Source organism: Anser cygnoides, chromosome Z, assembly GCF_040182565.1.
Source record: "Anser cygnoides isolate HZ-2024a breed goose chromosome Z, Taihu_goose_T2T_genome, whole genome shotgun sequence".
NCBI classification, from domain to species: Eukaryota; Metazoa; Chordata; class Aves; order Anseriformes; family Anatidae; genus Anser; species Anser cygnoides.
In genome coordinates this window covers 12,193,261-12,208,258 of record NC_089912.1, presented here as the reverse complement: position 1 = coordinate 12,208,258, position 14,998 = coordinate 12,193,261, and the positions used below count along the sequence as shown (strand labels likewise).

Below are 14,998 nucleotides of genomic sequence, written 5' to 3'. Positions count from 1 at the left end.
AGAACCACGTCCAGGTGAGTTCTGAGCATCTTTAAAGGAGGGGGAGACTCCACAACCCCACAACACCACAACCCCTCTGGGCAACCCGTGCCAGTGCTTCACCACACTTCCTGATGTTCAGAGGAACCTCTGGTGTCCCGGTTTGTGCCCATTGCCTCTTGTCCTGGCACTGGGCATCACTGAAACAAGCCTATTTCCATCTTTTTTGCAGCCTCCCTTTGGAGGACACAGCACTGCCCCCTGGGGCACTCTGCTCATTACCAGCCTCCAACCAGACTTCACACCACTGACCACTGACCTCTGGGCCTGGATGTTCAGCCAGTTTTTGATCCACCTCACTGTCTGCTCCTCCAGCCCATACTTCAAACACTTCTCTATGAAGAGGTTGGTGGGGATAGTGTCAAAGGCTTGATGGAGTCCAGGAAGACAATATCCACTGCCTTCTCCTCATCCATCAGGCTGGTTGTTTCATCATAGACACTTATAGAGCTGGCCAAGCATGACTTCCCCTCAGTGAGTCCATGCTGACTTAGTTTAGTGGGTGACATCGGTGGTAGGGTGATGGTAGATGATCTTGGAGGTCTTTTCCAACCTTAGTGATTCTATGATTCTTCTTGTTTTCCTTGTGCCTGGAAATGTTTTCCAGGGTTACCTGGCAAAGTTCCAGTGAGGCGCAAAGTAGTCAGAGGGGACGCAACAGGACTGTTATGACAAAGATTTCAACTGTTCATACCTACAGTATGTGGTGATTAAAAAAAAATAAAATAAATACGTTGTTTAAATGAGCTATTGAATAGGCCATTGAGCATGCCCACCCTCTTTTTCATTGGCTTCAAGTTTAGTTGCCTTGGCAAGTTCCGGACTTCCAGAGCCTGCAAATAACATGAAGTACTAGTACTCTTTTGATTCAGCTCCCTTAGTTTGTTACCAATTTTCCCAGAAGAGACAGGAAGAGTACCAGCAAGCCTCCCAGGGAGCACTTGTCATTTCGAGTGCCCTAATATGTGGTCAGTTCTACATGATTATGCTCAAAACTGTTTTAAAGGTTTTTCAGCACATCTGAAATCATTATCTTCTTTTGTAGAGTTAGGTCAAAACAACCTGACATGAGCTATTTTCCCTCCCGCTCCACAGATGTGACTCCAATTAGAGACCCCTTTTAAGAAGCACAGCCTCAGTTTGCTGTGTTCTTTGGGATAAAGCAAGACACCTATTATTCGCCATTGTTCATAACACGCAGTGCTTGTCAGTGACTCCACTGAGATTATTGCGTCTTTTGTCTGAGCAGTTTTAGACATAAGGCATAAAGTGTGTTTAACCAGAAATATATTAAGGGGAAAAAGCACACCAGGCAGAGTGATACAGCTAAACATAATTCCCATTGAATTACATGGGCAGGGTTTTTTGCTCCTATGGAGAAAATTTACTGCCTGGTGCTGTGACTCACACAACAGCCCATACCTCTTCCAGAGCAACCCTGGTGAAGTTCCCGAGGTCACCTCAAGACTGATGCATGACTCATTATCAAGATTTCTGAGCCCTGCTCCTGGCGTGTTGGCTCAGTAGCAAAGCACGAGCCCTTCAGGCATCTGCTACTTCCTTTTTGCCACTTGTTTCTTGAGAGGACCAGCTGAGCCCTACCACATCTGACCGACAGCCAACTGGCCAGCAAGCAGCAATCAAGCAGAAATGATTGCCTGCAAACACCATGACACGAGGGTATTACTGAACAGCCCAAAAATCTTTCCACAGGTGAACTCCTTGTAACTGAGGACATGAGGAGACAGAGAACCACCGGTGGCTTTGAAGGAGGGCAGGAGGGATGGGAGAGCTGTGAGGTCCTGCTAGACAGACCCCCAGAGTGACATAAATAAGAGTATTTTGGTATGTGGCACCAGGTTACCCACAAACTCTTTCAAACAAAGACAAACAAAATAATAAAAAAAACAGCTGTAAGTTGAAGAGCATAAGGATTTTAGCACACTTTTGCACAGCACAGAGAAATTAGTGAGTGCTTTCTTCTGCCAACATGGCTGAGAAAAGATAATGTTAAAGAGCACTTAGAGATGGACTTGGCGTTCATCATCCACCTCCAGCACTGGCTACTTGATGTAGATAACAGGCTGGAAGGACTTGGTGAAGCAGCTCTCGAGCAGGTTTGAAGAGCCAGTGACCTCAGCAGAATGACACCAGCATGCTCAAGCTAATGGAGAGGCTCAAGTGTATGCACAATGGCATCAGTGTAAGAGCTTGAAACTTGAGCATCCCTGCCCACACAGAACTTGTCAGCAAAGCAAATCCTGTGTTTCATATCCAAATTACTGCTAGGACGTACATGATCCCACACTCAGAAGTGGTATCAAGTTGTGTCAAGTTTTAGCATCACCACCGAGGTTAGAAGGTGGCAGGTCTCATTTTACCTGCGGTGTTACCAAGGGCTCCTGAACTCTCATTATGGGATGGTCTGGACATTATAGATAGGCCAGCTGTCAGCTGTAATGTATTAACTTGAAACTACATCTCCCAGGTCTGTTTCCCTTTAGGATGCTAAAAAAATATACACTACACACACTTTGCTCATCAGATGGTTTTTGGTTTCACACAAGGTTCCCGACAGAAGTGGACAATCAGGTCTGCAACAGAGAAGGTTCAGAGCAGGCTCAAGAAAGGAGTGCCAAGAAAATTTGTGTGTGTCACTCAGCCAGTGGCCTTTTAATGGCATCCTTCCTGGTCCATTCTGTTCTGATTTGTACCAAAAAACCTACATAAATACTCACATGATGTAGCACACCTAACTTGTTTGTCTAGACAGCTGTTTCGATTGTTCCATGGAAATTAAGAAATAATCTGCCATTGATCCAAAACATAAATTCAGGCTGAAGCAGTAACCATCCAGAGTGGGCTATTCTTGGTATTTTTTCATCAATGCAACTAGCCAGCAAAGCAGGTTTGAGGATTTCTGCATTCCTGAGGAGGCAAGTGCTGAAAGCACCGGAGATAAAAAAAGAAGTTGGGGTCACCCCTGCCTGAGGGGTCCGACCCTTTGGAAAAATGAGTTACTCCTGTATAGATGCATGCAGCTCACAGCACTGCATGGGATAAGAGCTGCTGAAGACTCTCAGACCTTTAACGTGTTAAAGCTTCTAGCTTCCCAGCATATGCCCAACTTCATTTTATTCATTTGGGATTATTGCAATTTACGTGTTTTACATGTGATGGATCTGGTTGATGAAAAAGGGGGTTGTGCACTTCTGGGTACCCGCTACATTTAATGGCTGAAGCAACAGTAGTTAGAGCACTTCAAACTAGCTCTTGATTTTAAACCCTCACTTCCAGTTTGCAGCTAGCTGAGGCAGGTGACACTGCTGTAGTAGCTTTTAACTTGGGTAATGCTCGGATATTTCACTAACACTGGCTGTTTCTCTGAACTGCGAACAGTGAGAGAATGATGCACACTACCTGATTAGCAGTTACACCAACATGTTATGTGGCACAGGAAAAGGGTTTTGTATCTAAATGAGCATATGAGGAAATGCATGTCGAACAAGCTGAAATTACTGTCCCAGTCTGGGACATAACAGCTCACCATTTAATACCGCTGTTTACCTATGATGTGCAAATGTGGTTACCCACGTCCAGCCTTTGAATCCTGCCGCCCTGGTAGGGGATGTGTGGTCACCAAACCTCCAGATTTCTCCAAAACTCTCTTCCAGACAGATTAACCTACTTTGAGTCATCCTAAAAAAATACTGGAAAACCACAGAGTAAAGAAAGAACACTAATGTCCCTGAAGTCTGCTTCAGGTTTGCTTTGAATGAACAAATTTTTTGGTAATAGCACTAAGAGAAGGTTAATCACCACTTTGTCTATTCAATTAATCTGAAATAACACTTTGAATTTTCAGTCACGGTGTTAGTTAATCCAAAACGTTTGTGCAAGAAACCACATGGGAGACTCCACAGGAGTCAGATTTTTTTTTTTCTCTAGCTGTGACCAGGAAAGAAAATTCAACTGTTTTCATCGCTGCTCCCCTGTGTAAGTGGATACTTGATGACCTCTTGATTTCTGGCTTGGAGAGACAATTTTCACAATTGTAGCACATTTCCCTGGAACAGGGTGATTGGTTTCCCATCTCCATCTTTCCCCAGAAAGCATAAAATCTCTGTGATTTTAGTCTTGGGAACTGTTCGGGACAAATTGGAGGCGTTTAGTTCCACCTTTGTCCCGACAGCTCCTGTAAGCATCTTCCTGTGTGCTAACATCCTCCCGCTCCAGAGTAGATGTTCTCTCTTCCATCTCAGTAACCCTGTCGCTTACATTTGAAGAGCCATTTTTATTCCTGTTAGATCTTTTGACATGTACTGCCGTTCTTACAGTGTATTTTCCCCTCCACTGATGCCACTAATGACATTTACATTTCTGTGTCATCTACTCAGGCGGTTTTCCTTTCCCTGACGGACCCTGATGAACACACTGGCAGCTAATTGCTATTCCCAAAGAGCATAGTGTATTTTTTCCGCACATCACCAATTTTCCACCCAAAAAGAAGTCGGAGAACTATTCAGACATGTGGGGGGAGGGGAGGAAAGGTTGGGGTGCAGGGAGCAGTGAGTTTCAAGGCGTTTGCTACCGGCATAACCCTGCGTGGCCTTCACAGCTCTTCATCTCTGTGGGACAGACTGGCTGGAGGTTAATCTTTTCCCTTCATCCGGAGCTTAACAGAGGGGCAGAAAAGGCATTATTCACTCTAATGTGAGGACATGAGAGCTGTGTATCCAAATAACAGCAGATGGAAACAAGCAGCAAATTCTCACTCCAGAAAATATGAGCCAAGAAGCCACAGCCGTTGCTCGCTCTGCGAAATCCTGCTTGGCGACTGGAGTCAACTTGTGCTGAAATCCGGCTGGGAGGCTTCAGGCTGAAGCCTTTTACATCAAGCACTTTTATGGTGCTTCTAGGAGACCACGTTACTCCTGTCCGAGCCCATCCAGGCACAGCACAGAGTCTGAACCAGTTTTTTGTTTTTTTTTTTTTTTTTCTGGACGGCTTCCCAGAGAACTTGTTCAAAGGATGGAAGTTTGTTATGGATCATTATTATCAATTTTCATGTCAAACCCAGGCTGTTACCACCAATTCAAGCTCCCTTCCCCAGGAAGCCTACTTCCCGCTCCCTCACACTTGTGCTTCCTTCAAGTTAAGGCACCAACGGCACCAGCACTTGACACCCTGCTTACCAGGGAAGAGGCCAGCGAGGCAGAAGCTGTGACCTTTGCAGAGAGGACATCCTCGGGCTTGCTGCCTGTGAGGCAACGTGGAAATCCACGGCGTGGGAGTGCTTTGTGCATGGTGTGCGGTGGGGAGAGTGCATGAAGATGAGGATCTGTGGTGGTGTTTTTAATGGATTCTCTGAGCTTTGTGCATTCCTACTTTCAACAGTAAGCCGAGGAGAAGGAATCACGTTAATGGGGTAACTCGCAGAAGTTACCCCATTTTTCTTTGCAGCGTGGTTCAGAATGCCCTCGTACTCCCTCAGAGGCTTTCTGGTAGCACTCCTTCCCATCTACCAGTACCTCTGCTCCAGATGAAAGCATTTACTCCTTTATATCACAATTAATCACAGAATCACAGAATCGTCTAGGTTGGAAGAGACCTCCACGATCACCGAGTCCAACCTCTGACCTAACACTAACAAGACCTCCACTAAACCATATCACTAAGTTCAACATCTAAACGTCTCTTAAAGACCTCCAGGGATGGCGACTCAACCACCTCCCTGTGCAGCCCATTCCAATGCCTAACAACCCTTTCAGTAAAGAAGTTCTTCCTAATATCCAACCTAAACCCCCCCTGGCACAACTTTAGCCCATTCCCCCTCGTCCTGTCACCAGGCACGTGGGAGAACAGACCAACCGCCACCTCTTTACAGCCTCCTTTAAGGTACCTGTAGAGAGCGATAAGGTCGCCCCTGAGCCTCCTCTTCTCCAGGCTGAACAACCCCAGCTCCCTCAGCCGCTCCTCGTAAGACTTGTTCTCCAGACCCCTCACCAGCTTCGTTGCCCTTCTCTGGACTCTCTCGAGCACCTCCATGTCCTTCTTGTAGCGAGGGGCCCAAAACTGAACACAGCACTCGAGGTGCGGCCTCACCAGAGCCGAGTACAGGGGGACAATCACTTCCCTAGACCTGCTGGCCACACTGCTTCTTATACAAGCCAGGATGCTGTTGGCCTTCTTGGCCACCTGAGCACACTGCTGGCTCATGTTCAGCCGACTATCAACCAGTACTCCCAGGTCCTTCTCTGCCAGGCAGCTTTCCTTTTAAGTGTCGAACCAACCTGCCAGAAAATGCTGCCTCCCTCCTCCCCACATCCCCATGTTTCGGGTCCTCCCCTGAATTCATTCACACGGCAGGGCTTGTTTTGGGCCCCCACCTCCCGCGTGCACCAAAACCCACAGACACCGAACACGGCCACCAACACGGACGTACAGTGGGACTTCAGCACCACGGGACCCCCAAGGCGCACCCCAAAAGCTGGGCTGGGGTCCAGGAGGGGTGACAAAGGGGGTGGCCTTGGTCCTTGGGGTGGGAGCTCAACATCTCCTAGGGCGCTGCCCTCTGCCTGCGCGCACCCCGGTGACATCTGGGGCAAATCCCAACCCACAAAGCTGTGGATAGGGGGCCTTGGGGGGGGAAGGGAACTCAGACCCGGCTTTTGGTGCCCGTCGTGTGGGCGGGGGGGGAGGTCTGAAGAACCCCCCAGCTGCTGTGTCCACCGGGACACCCCCAACACACCCCAAACCAACCTTCCTAAAGGCCCCCCGCGCCCCACTTCCCACCGACCCCGACCCCCGGCGGCAGCCCCCCGCGCCCGTGGGGGCGGTGCGCGTACTCACGGCGGGCGGGCGAGGAGGAGGAGGAGGAGGAGGAGGAGGAAGAAGAAGAAGAAGGGCAGGCACCCCTCCCGGCGCCCACCCCTCGCCTTTCGGCAGGCTCCGAGCCCCCTCCCGCGGCTCGGGCTCGCACGGCCGAGCCCACCTGTGCCCGCCGTCACGCGTGGGAGGGCGCCGGGCTTTGGAGAGGGGGGGACGGGGGGGGCGCTCCCTCCTTAGCCCGGCGGCCGGCGCAGCGCGGCGCAGAGCGGCTCGGGGAGGCAGGAGGAGGAAGGCAGGAGGCAGGAGGAGGGAGGCAGGAGGAGGAAGGCAGGAGGAGGGAGGCAGGAGGCTCCCGGCCCCCGTGCCGCCGAGGAGAAGCCGTGCGGAAGCCGTCCCAGCCGTCGGGGATCCGCTGGGGTCCCCACGCACGGCAGCGAGGATGGCGAGGACCATGAGACCCGACGACATCAACCCCCGGACGGGGCTGGTGGTGGCTCTGGTCAGCGTCTTCCTGGTGTTCGGCTTCATGTTCACCGTGTCCGGTATCAAGGGGGAGACGCTGGGGGACATCCCGCTGCTGGCCATCGGGCCGGCCATCTGCCTGCCGGGCATCGCTGCCATCGCGCTCACCAGGAAGACCGACGGCTGCACCAAATGGCCCAAGAACAAGTGTCCGTGCTGCAAGCAAGGCAGGGACCGCGATGTCATGGAGCTGCTGAGGACGCCCTCGGACCTGGAGTCCGGCAAGGGGAGCTGCGACGAGCTGGCCAAGAAGGCGTACCACAGGGACCGCAGGGCACCACGCGGTGAGGACTCGGTGTCCATCTGCACCACCACCACCACCACCACGGCGGGGGAGTGCAAGAGCCTCATCAGGAAGGTGGACCAGGAGGAGATGCTGAGATACCTGGAGACCTGCTACCCGGAGATGCCAGGGAACGTGTTTGTGGGAGACGGCTCCACATACAGTGCCTTGGAGAAGAAGAGCTCTTCTCCCACCAGGAACAGCGATGCTTGCCCAGACGTTGAAGACAACATTTTTGTTGCTCCTAAAGACAGCATCATCGTCTGCTCCTACAAGGAGAACAGCCCTTATGACAGATACTGTTGTTACATAAACCCTACCGGAGTCGCCTCAGACCAGGAGACCATAGTGTGAACAATGCATACTTTATATATATGTATGTATTTATACAAAAACTACAGCTCCAACTTCTTGATAGGGGATAATATAGCTGACTGCACTGCATGGGACAATCCTGATACTATTACAATTTAACCTGGTATGTGACTGATACTCAAACCTTTTGTGCCTGAAATACTCTTTCTGTAAGTAAACAAGCATGTTTAAAGGTTAAAGAATTCAATTTTTCATTTTGGGGGGACAAAAAAAATCCATTTTAATCTTACTTTCTCCCCTCCTCTCCCTTTTGTTTTCCTGCTGTCTCTCGTACACGAGCCCATAGACACGCTGGCAGGAGGTCAGCTGGGAGCAGGAACTGAGTCAAAACTCTGGAGCTGTCTGCAGAAAACTCTGTGGTGCTCTGAGTGTGTCCTGGTAATAGTATCACCTTGCTTTGGGAGGGACTGAGGGGTGCCAGTGTGCCCTCAACGGCTGGCCGATGTTAGGGAGCCTGGAAGTGGTTTGTCTCTTCCTTCTCCTTCCTGGCAGGATTTTATTTTCCTCTGTTTCAAGGTGTCTATGTGCTGACCCTGTGGGCTCTTCTGGAAGTCTTCTAGGAGCTAGATGAGCTCGGGGGAGATTTCAAAGACTAAGCAATCATCAGTGGCATGAAAGGTACAGGTTTTAGCTCCATGCCTTACCGGTATTGAGTTCACTGGGACGTGTATAACACATTTGGATTTTGAAGGCATACTTGACAAGGGGATTACAACATGACCATGACACAGTTCTTGCAGATGTCAGTGGACTCAGGATCTTAAAGAAATTATTCCAGCACTTCTTAGGGAATAGACTTCTATGGGTTTTGTTGAAAGCTGGATCTGACTCTTTGGAAAATGTCATTTTCATGTGCCTTTTTTAAAATGCCAGATGTTTCTCTGTGGCTCGTAAATGGTTACAGTCCATGCAGGAGCTGAGGGAACAGAGGACCTGGCTGGCAGATGTTTTTGTTCACTACTTACGGATATACAGCATGAGACATATGAAGTGAATAATGAGGATTAATTCAAAATCTAAGCCTGCGGCTTACATACAGCAATGCAAATCCTGCCTCTTCTCCCCAGCAGAAAATTGCATGTTCCATGTAGTGTACAAAATTTTATCTGGCGGCTACGCAGATAATCGAGATGCGACCTTGTGTGATATGTACGCTGCACAGCTACTCTAAGGGTTAAGCTCTTAGGGTAATGGTTTCTAAAGCATGGAGTAATTTGCTAGCATCTCACAAAGTCTCAGTCCCTGTAACTAAACTCTCACACCTACTTCAAAAAGTTCCTCCGTGAGGGCAATCTTTATAACTGTTCTTACTTTAGCTACTTTCAATCGACCATAAGTTGCAGCAGACAAATACTTTGAAATATCAGTGTAGGAAAGAAAGAGTCTTTCTCTTGTAGCTCGCAGAAATGTTGTATAGGAAGTGGCAAAGAACTTTCCACTGAAAGGAGCCACTCTTTGCAGCCTGTGGAACTGGTTGGGAAGTGGAGGGCAACTTTACACGTCCCTTAGTTTATTTCTTTGGAAACTTGATTGTTGTTGCCAAATTCTTATAGGCTAACAGCCTCTGAAGAGGCTGTTCAAAATGGGGAAATAGAGTTTTTTATCAAAGGTTTCTTTCTGTCAGACCAAATGAGATGCTTTGTTTGTGCTGTGGCCAAGCTTTGATGGGACGTTTGGATGCTATTAGGAGAAATTAAAAAAATAATGATAATAAAAAACGGTATCTCATCTGAGCCAGGTAAAGCCTCTGAGTAGGTGGTTGTAGGACAGCTTTGCTGCTCTGGCATGTGTTAACAGTACTGTGGGAATGAAAAAAACACTCATACTCTGTGCAACCCACGTTTCGTCCACAGAGCAAAGGAATTTCACAAAAAGAGACCATCTACCAGAAGCGCCGAACTCCCATGTCCAGATAAAAGCTCTCTGTCATTGTCAGACAGGCTTTCTCCTGCAGGCTCGGTCACTGCAGGACCTTTTTCTGCAACGTACAGAAGCAGCTTTTTGAAGGCACGGGGAAATCTTAATTTGTAACCTCTGAAGTCAACAGCTGAGCTGCTGCTCAGGTACGTGATTAGGGACGGGGTCTTTAATCACTTTCTGTTCCCAGGGGACATAGGTGAGGGTCTCACCCAGCCCCTGGGGATCAGACCTGCTGAGGGGAAGCGTGCTGCCAGGTAGCTGAACGCTGCCTTTGCCAGGGCTGTGAGCAATCCTTTTGCATTGCATAATAGAGCAAAGCATCAGCCCGCTGGGAGCCTAGATTTGTACAGTTCTGCAAATATATATATAGGAAGAGGTCAAGTTTTTTTTTTTTTTTTTTCCATTTTGTCTAGGATTAGATGTTCTCTGTCAAAAGTTATACGGGGTTTTGCAAGGCAAGACAGCAAACCCTAGTGACAAATGGAACAGTAAATACATAACTTGAGATGCAGCCGTGCAGATCCGAGGCATCTGCTTCATTCCTTTCCTACTCTAAAACCTAAAGAAAATTTTATTAAAGCAAAGTTTATTGGGAGCGAAATTTTCCCTCAGCATAGGAACAGGCATTAAAAATGCACGTTTAAAGGATATTTATAGGCAATATCTTTCCTCCATTGAATTAACTGAGGTAAGACTTTATAACAAAATATAACTTTGAGCAATATTTCTAGGCTAATCCACCATAATATATTACAGGGCTTTTTTCCAAACACGTGAGAGTTTGAAGTTAAATAAATATAGTTGTATGCCTCTGAAATCTCTATCACTACGATTTTTTCCTTTCTTTTCTGCTAGCTAAGCAGAGAATTAAATGTTAATTGATGAATTTGGCCATTTAAAACCAAAGCTTTTTTTTTTTCTTTTTTTTTTTCCCCACAAAGTGAGCATTTTTCATACACTATAGTTTTGCCAGTAAAAATCCACTGCTTATTTGATCAGAGACAGCATGACAGCAGCCTCAGGGTTTTTATGCAGATAACATGTCCAGGCCTGAGAATTATTGAGGATTTATTCTCATTCAGCTCATGTGCTCTCTTCTGATGGCTGCTAGAACTTGTATGGCCAGTGCTGATCCTCGAACAAGCAGCAATAATTATGTTGCTTTTCAGAGGCAGCTGCTGCTTGTCCTGAATCTGAATTTGGCTCCAGGATACCACAGTTTTGGGTGCGATTCCAAGCCATGACCTGGAGATGAGAGCTGCTTTCTCTCCTTGCTAACTTTATAATCTCTCTGGATTAAAATTCTCTCCTCAGTGCTATTCTCCAAACAAGGCACTTGTAGTGGAGCTCTGTTTGTGGTCCTGTTGAGGTCAATGGCTGCACATTGCTTGGTCCTACCATAGGGCATATGTTAGCATTTGAGGAAAGACAGTGATTTAGACACTCCTAAGATATATAAAAATGTCATTTTTAGACTAGAATTTATCATAGTGCTACAGTGGAGTTTACCTTCTTTTAAGAAACCATGTGGCAGATCAGTTGTATTCAGGACAATTTTGTCCTGCTTTGTTTAAATATCCATGGGCAGAAGTAGCATTTTTTACAGCCATATGAGCTGATCATTGTAAAGCCTTCAACAGGAAATTGGGATTTGTAATCAGCATGTGGCTTTTCCCTCTTGAGCAGTAAACAATGCTGGTCCTCTCCGACCAGAACCAAATGAGTGGGAGGTGAGTATCCCTCAGGACCGGTGTTTCGTTTTTGATCTGAGTTGGGCAGAAATTGCTTTTCCACAGGCAGTTTTTCCTCTCCATCTGATGAAAACTCGCTGCAATCCCAGCTCCTGTGAGCATTTATCACATTGCAATTAGCAGAGTAACAGGCACGGCAACCCCCTCTCAGCAGATCTGATACATGACAAGACTCTTTGCAGGCAGAGCTCCTGCTCTTGACCAGAGTGGTAGAATCTCAGCCCGCAGCATCAGCCCAATGTAAGAGACATCCTGCTAAATCCTAAATTCTTGCAGCACAGGCCTGGGATTTTGCATCTCTGTGCGTGAATGAATGCCTTTCATTCTAAAGGTGCTGTAGACATGGGTTAAGGAGGGGTGGCTGTCACTCCTCAAAATCACAGCCTGGTTTTCATGACCATTTAGGAACTGATCTATTTATTTGCAGAGCACAGCCTGCACTCAGACACTGGACTCTCAACATGTTGCCAGTAAAGACATCATGCTAGAGAATGCAGTTTGGACAAGGAGCAATTTTCTGAATCCTGTAAGATTTCTATGTAAATACTGTTATCAATAGTATTAAAACGTGTAGGGGATTTTCCTAATATGTAGACTAGAGGAATTTTCTTGACACATTCTTGACACACAGCATGGGGCATCAGCTGCAAAGCAGCTCTGCTGAGCCTGTTTGTAATCTGCAGACAGTCCGAACATGTGATGCCTGCTGGGACAACTAGGTACATTTGCTACTTGTCTGGTGTTATAAGCGCTTTTATGTCTTGTATTCTGAAACAACACAGAGACCAAATCTAGAATTCACTTGTAATGCTTTCTGGCAAACTTTCATCAGTAAACATTGCCTCTAGTTTATCAGTCCTCTCAGTGGAGGGATATCAGACCCCGTATTTCTTTGCCAGACAGGAAAGTCCAGCTATCGTTGCTTTTTAAACCATTTGCTACTTTCTGTTGAGAACAGTTGTGAGGACCTTCCATGACTATCCTATTGTTAGATGCCTGCAGAGAGGTTTATTCTTATTTCTTAGAAACACTGCATCATGCATAGGTGTATATATATCAACCACTTGTTTGCAAGAGCAGGTAACAGAATGCGTGGTGGTAAATTCATTTGAGATCTACACACGGGACCCCCTGTCTTTCAGACATCTCACATCAATTTTCTGCCTCAGCCCTATTGCTGCTATTCTGAAAGTTTGAAATTCATGTCCTTTAAAAGAAGAGAATTAATATATTATATATATATGTATATATATTGTGTCTCTTTAAGGCCATCTTTGTTCTACCAACAGGATACAGAGAGTTCAAATGTCCCAGTACCATGTTTTGTCATAGCCCCTTTGGAGTCGCGGCTCCATTACCAATAGCAAACTCAGATTTTCCACTCCTTTGCATTCAGTAATTCCCCAAATCCTTGGTAAAAGCCTTGAGTCCTTGGTCAGTCCTGCTAGATTCAGTACTATTATCTTTTCAACGTACAGTTTTATTACTTAGGGAATGGAAAAGGGGTGAATACTTTGAAAATCTGACTCTGTACCTTGTCCTAGGGCAGCAAGAGCAGAAAAAGACCCACTGGAGCTATTCATGAAAGCAGAAGAGACCAAAAAGGCTTCACAAACAGTATTGCATTACTGAGTTATATTCTAGTCTCATAAAAATTATGTCTAGTGCATTCTTCATTATGTGTGGCTTCTGTTCGGTAGCTTACCCTGAACAGGCTCCCCAGGAAGGGACAGTGAGCGTTTTTCTGCCTGGAGGAAGAATGCAAGAGTTACAGAAAAAAAATAGGTACGTAGCAGGGGTCTGATTCCAGGAATGCCAATTTGTCTTCAGATTTCATCAAACCTCTTATTTACACGATTTTATTTGACCATTAAATGCATCGATAACCATTACCAATTGTGCCCAATCAAGCACAAAAGGGTGCAATGACAGTAGCTTTGTTTTTAACATTCACTGGCTAGGAAGAACCTGTTCCATTGCCACAGAAATACAAAGGAAAATTCCAAAAGTTGTTAAAAGTAAAAAAAAAAAAAATAATGTAGAGATTCAAGGTCAAACTTAGTGATATATAAAAACAGTTAAATCCAACAGTACCAGTTAGTTTCAAAAAGGGTACACATGTGCGTAAGACCTAGGGCAGTGCAAAAATGGGTAAAAATATAGAAGATGGTTCCCTTATTCACTGTCTGAACCAGAGGGCTGTGGTTAGTATGTTATGGGACACCATATAGACTCATGTATGCTCATTTGAAGTTTCAATTATCAGGGTTCCCACACCAAAAAAAATCTCACATTTCAAAATGGTTACTTCATAACTCTATATCAGAAAGTGCATTTTTAATAGGTTTTAAATTAGGAAGAGAGGGAATTTTCCCCCACTTTCCCTGGAGAGAACATTCGGTTGCAAATGATTTTATCTCTGTATTCCTTGCTAGAATGTAATAATGTTTAATCCCGTGTTTTGTACTGCCTGGTGTGAGGTAGGGCACAGTTGAGACAGGAGTTAGGAAGACAGAGTACTCATTATCTGAAAAGCAGATGTTAGCCAGCTGGAGAATAATCAGAATAAACTTGCATAGCCTTGCCTTTTTACTGGTCTGAAAGGACAGCCCCAGAAAGACACTCTTAAAAAACCAAAGACTCTTACTATGGAGGTCAGTTCAGATGGAAGGGCTATTAATTACTATTGGGGATCTAGGTGGGGTGGGAGAGAGATAACTACGTGCTCTGCGTCCTGGGGAACCTCATGCCAATCTCTTCCTCAGACCCAACCTTCAAGACACTGCGCAGTCTCTGACTCCATCGTTAGGCTCAGCACTCATACTATGTCCTCGTACTTTTTTCATTCCATCTGATTTCCTTTCATTTTCTTTAAACAAACTGATGTTTCTGATCGTGCTTCATAGCTGTACGAAGAAGCAGACGGCTTTTCTGTTTACGCTAAAAGGAGCATGGAACTGGAGATATCTGCAAATATCAATAGCAAATTAAATAAAAGATATTTGCTGGGGATAAAGACTAACTTTTCATTGGCAAAATACAGTCTCTTTCCAATGCAAATGGTTTGAAAAAAGTCTAGGAAGTTTTACACCTGGAAATACATTAACCATTTTTTTTAACTTGTTGCGACTTTTTTAAATGTTGTGGTTATTCAATCTATTCCTTAACATTCAAAGTGAAAAAAAAGTGATGGTTTATCAATCCAATTAAAGACTTTCTTAAGTCATTCTTTTGTGTTATGAGATTTATTTAAAGTACATGCCTGCGTCATCACCTG

General features: G+C 46.0%; 1 protein-coding gene across 1 annotated transcript; it reads left to right on the top strand.

Annotated features, from left to right (window-relative positions):
* The first annotated feature begins 6,909 nt into the window (after positions 1–6,909).
* On the top strand, positions 6,910–10,869 carry TMEM215 (transmembrane protein 215). The gene has a single exon (XM_013192281.3). It carries the CDS (start codon positions 7,310–7,312, stop codon positions 8,027–8,029), a length of 720 nt encoding a protein of 239 aa, XP_013047735.1. The 5' UTR covers positions 6,910–7,309; the 3' UTR covers positions 8,030–10,869.
* The last annotated feature ends 4,129 nt before the right edge of the window (positions 10,870–14,998 follow it).

Bases quoted from the DNA above. Each gene is read 5' to 3' on its own strand.
- TMEM215 (XM_013192281.3), top strand. From the start codon at position 7,310: ATGGCGAGGACCATGAGACCCGACGACATCAACCCCCGGACGGGGCTG.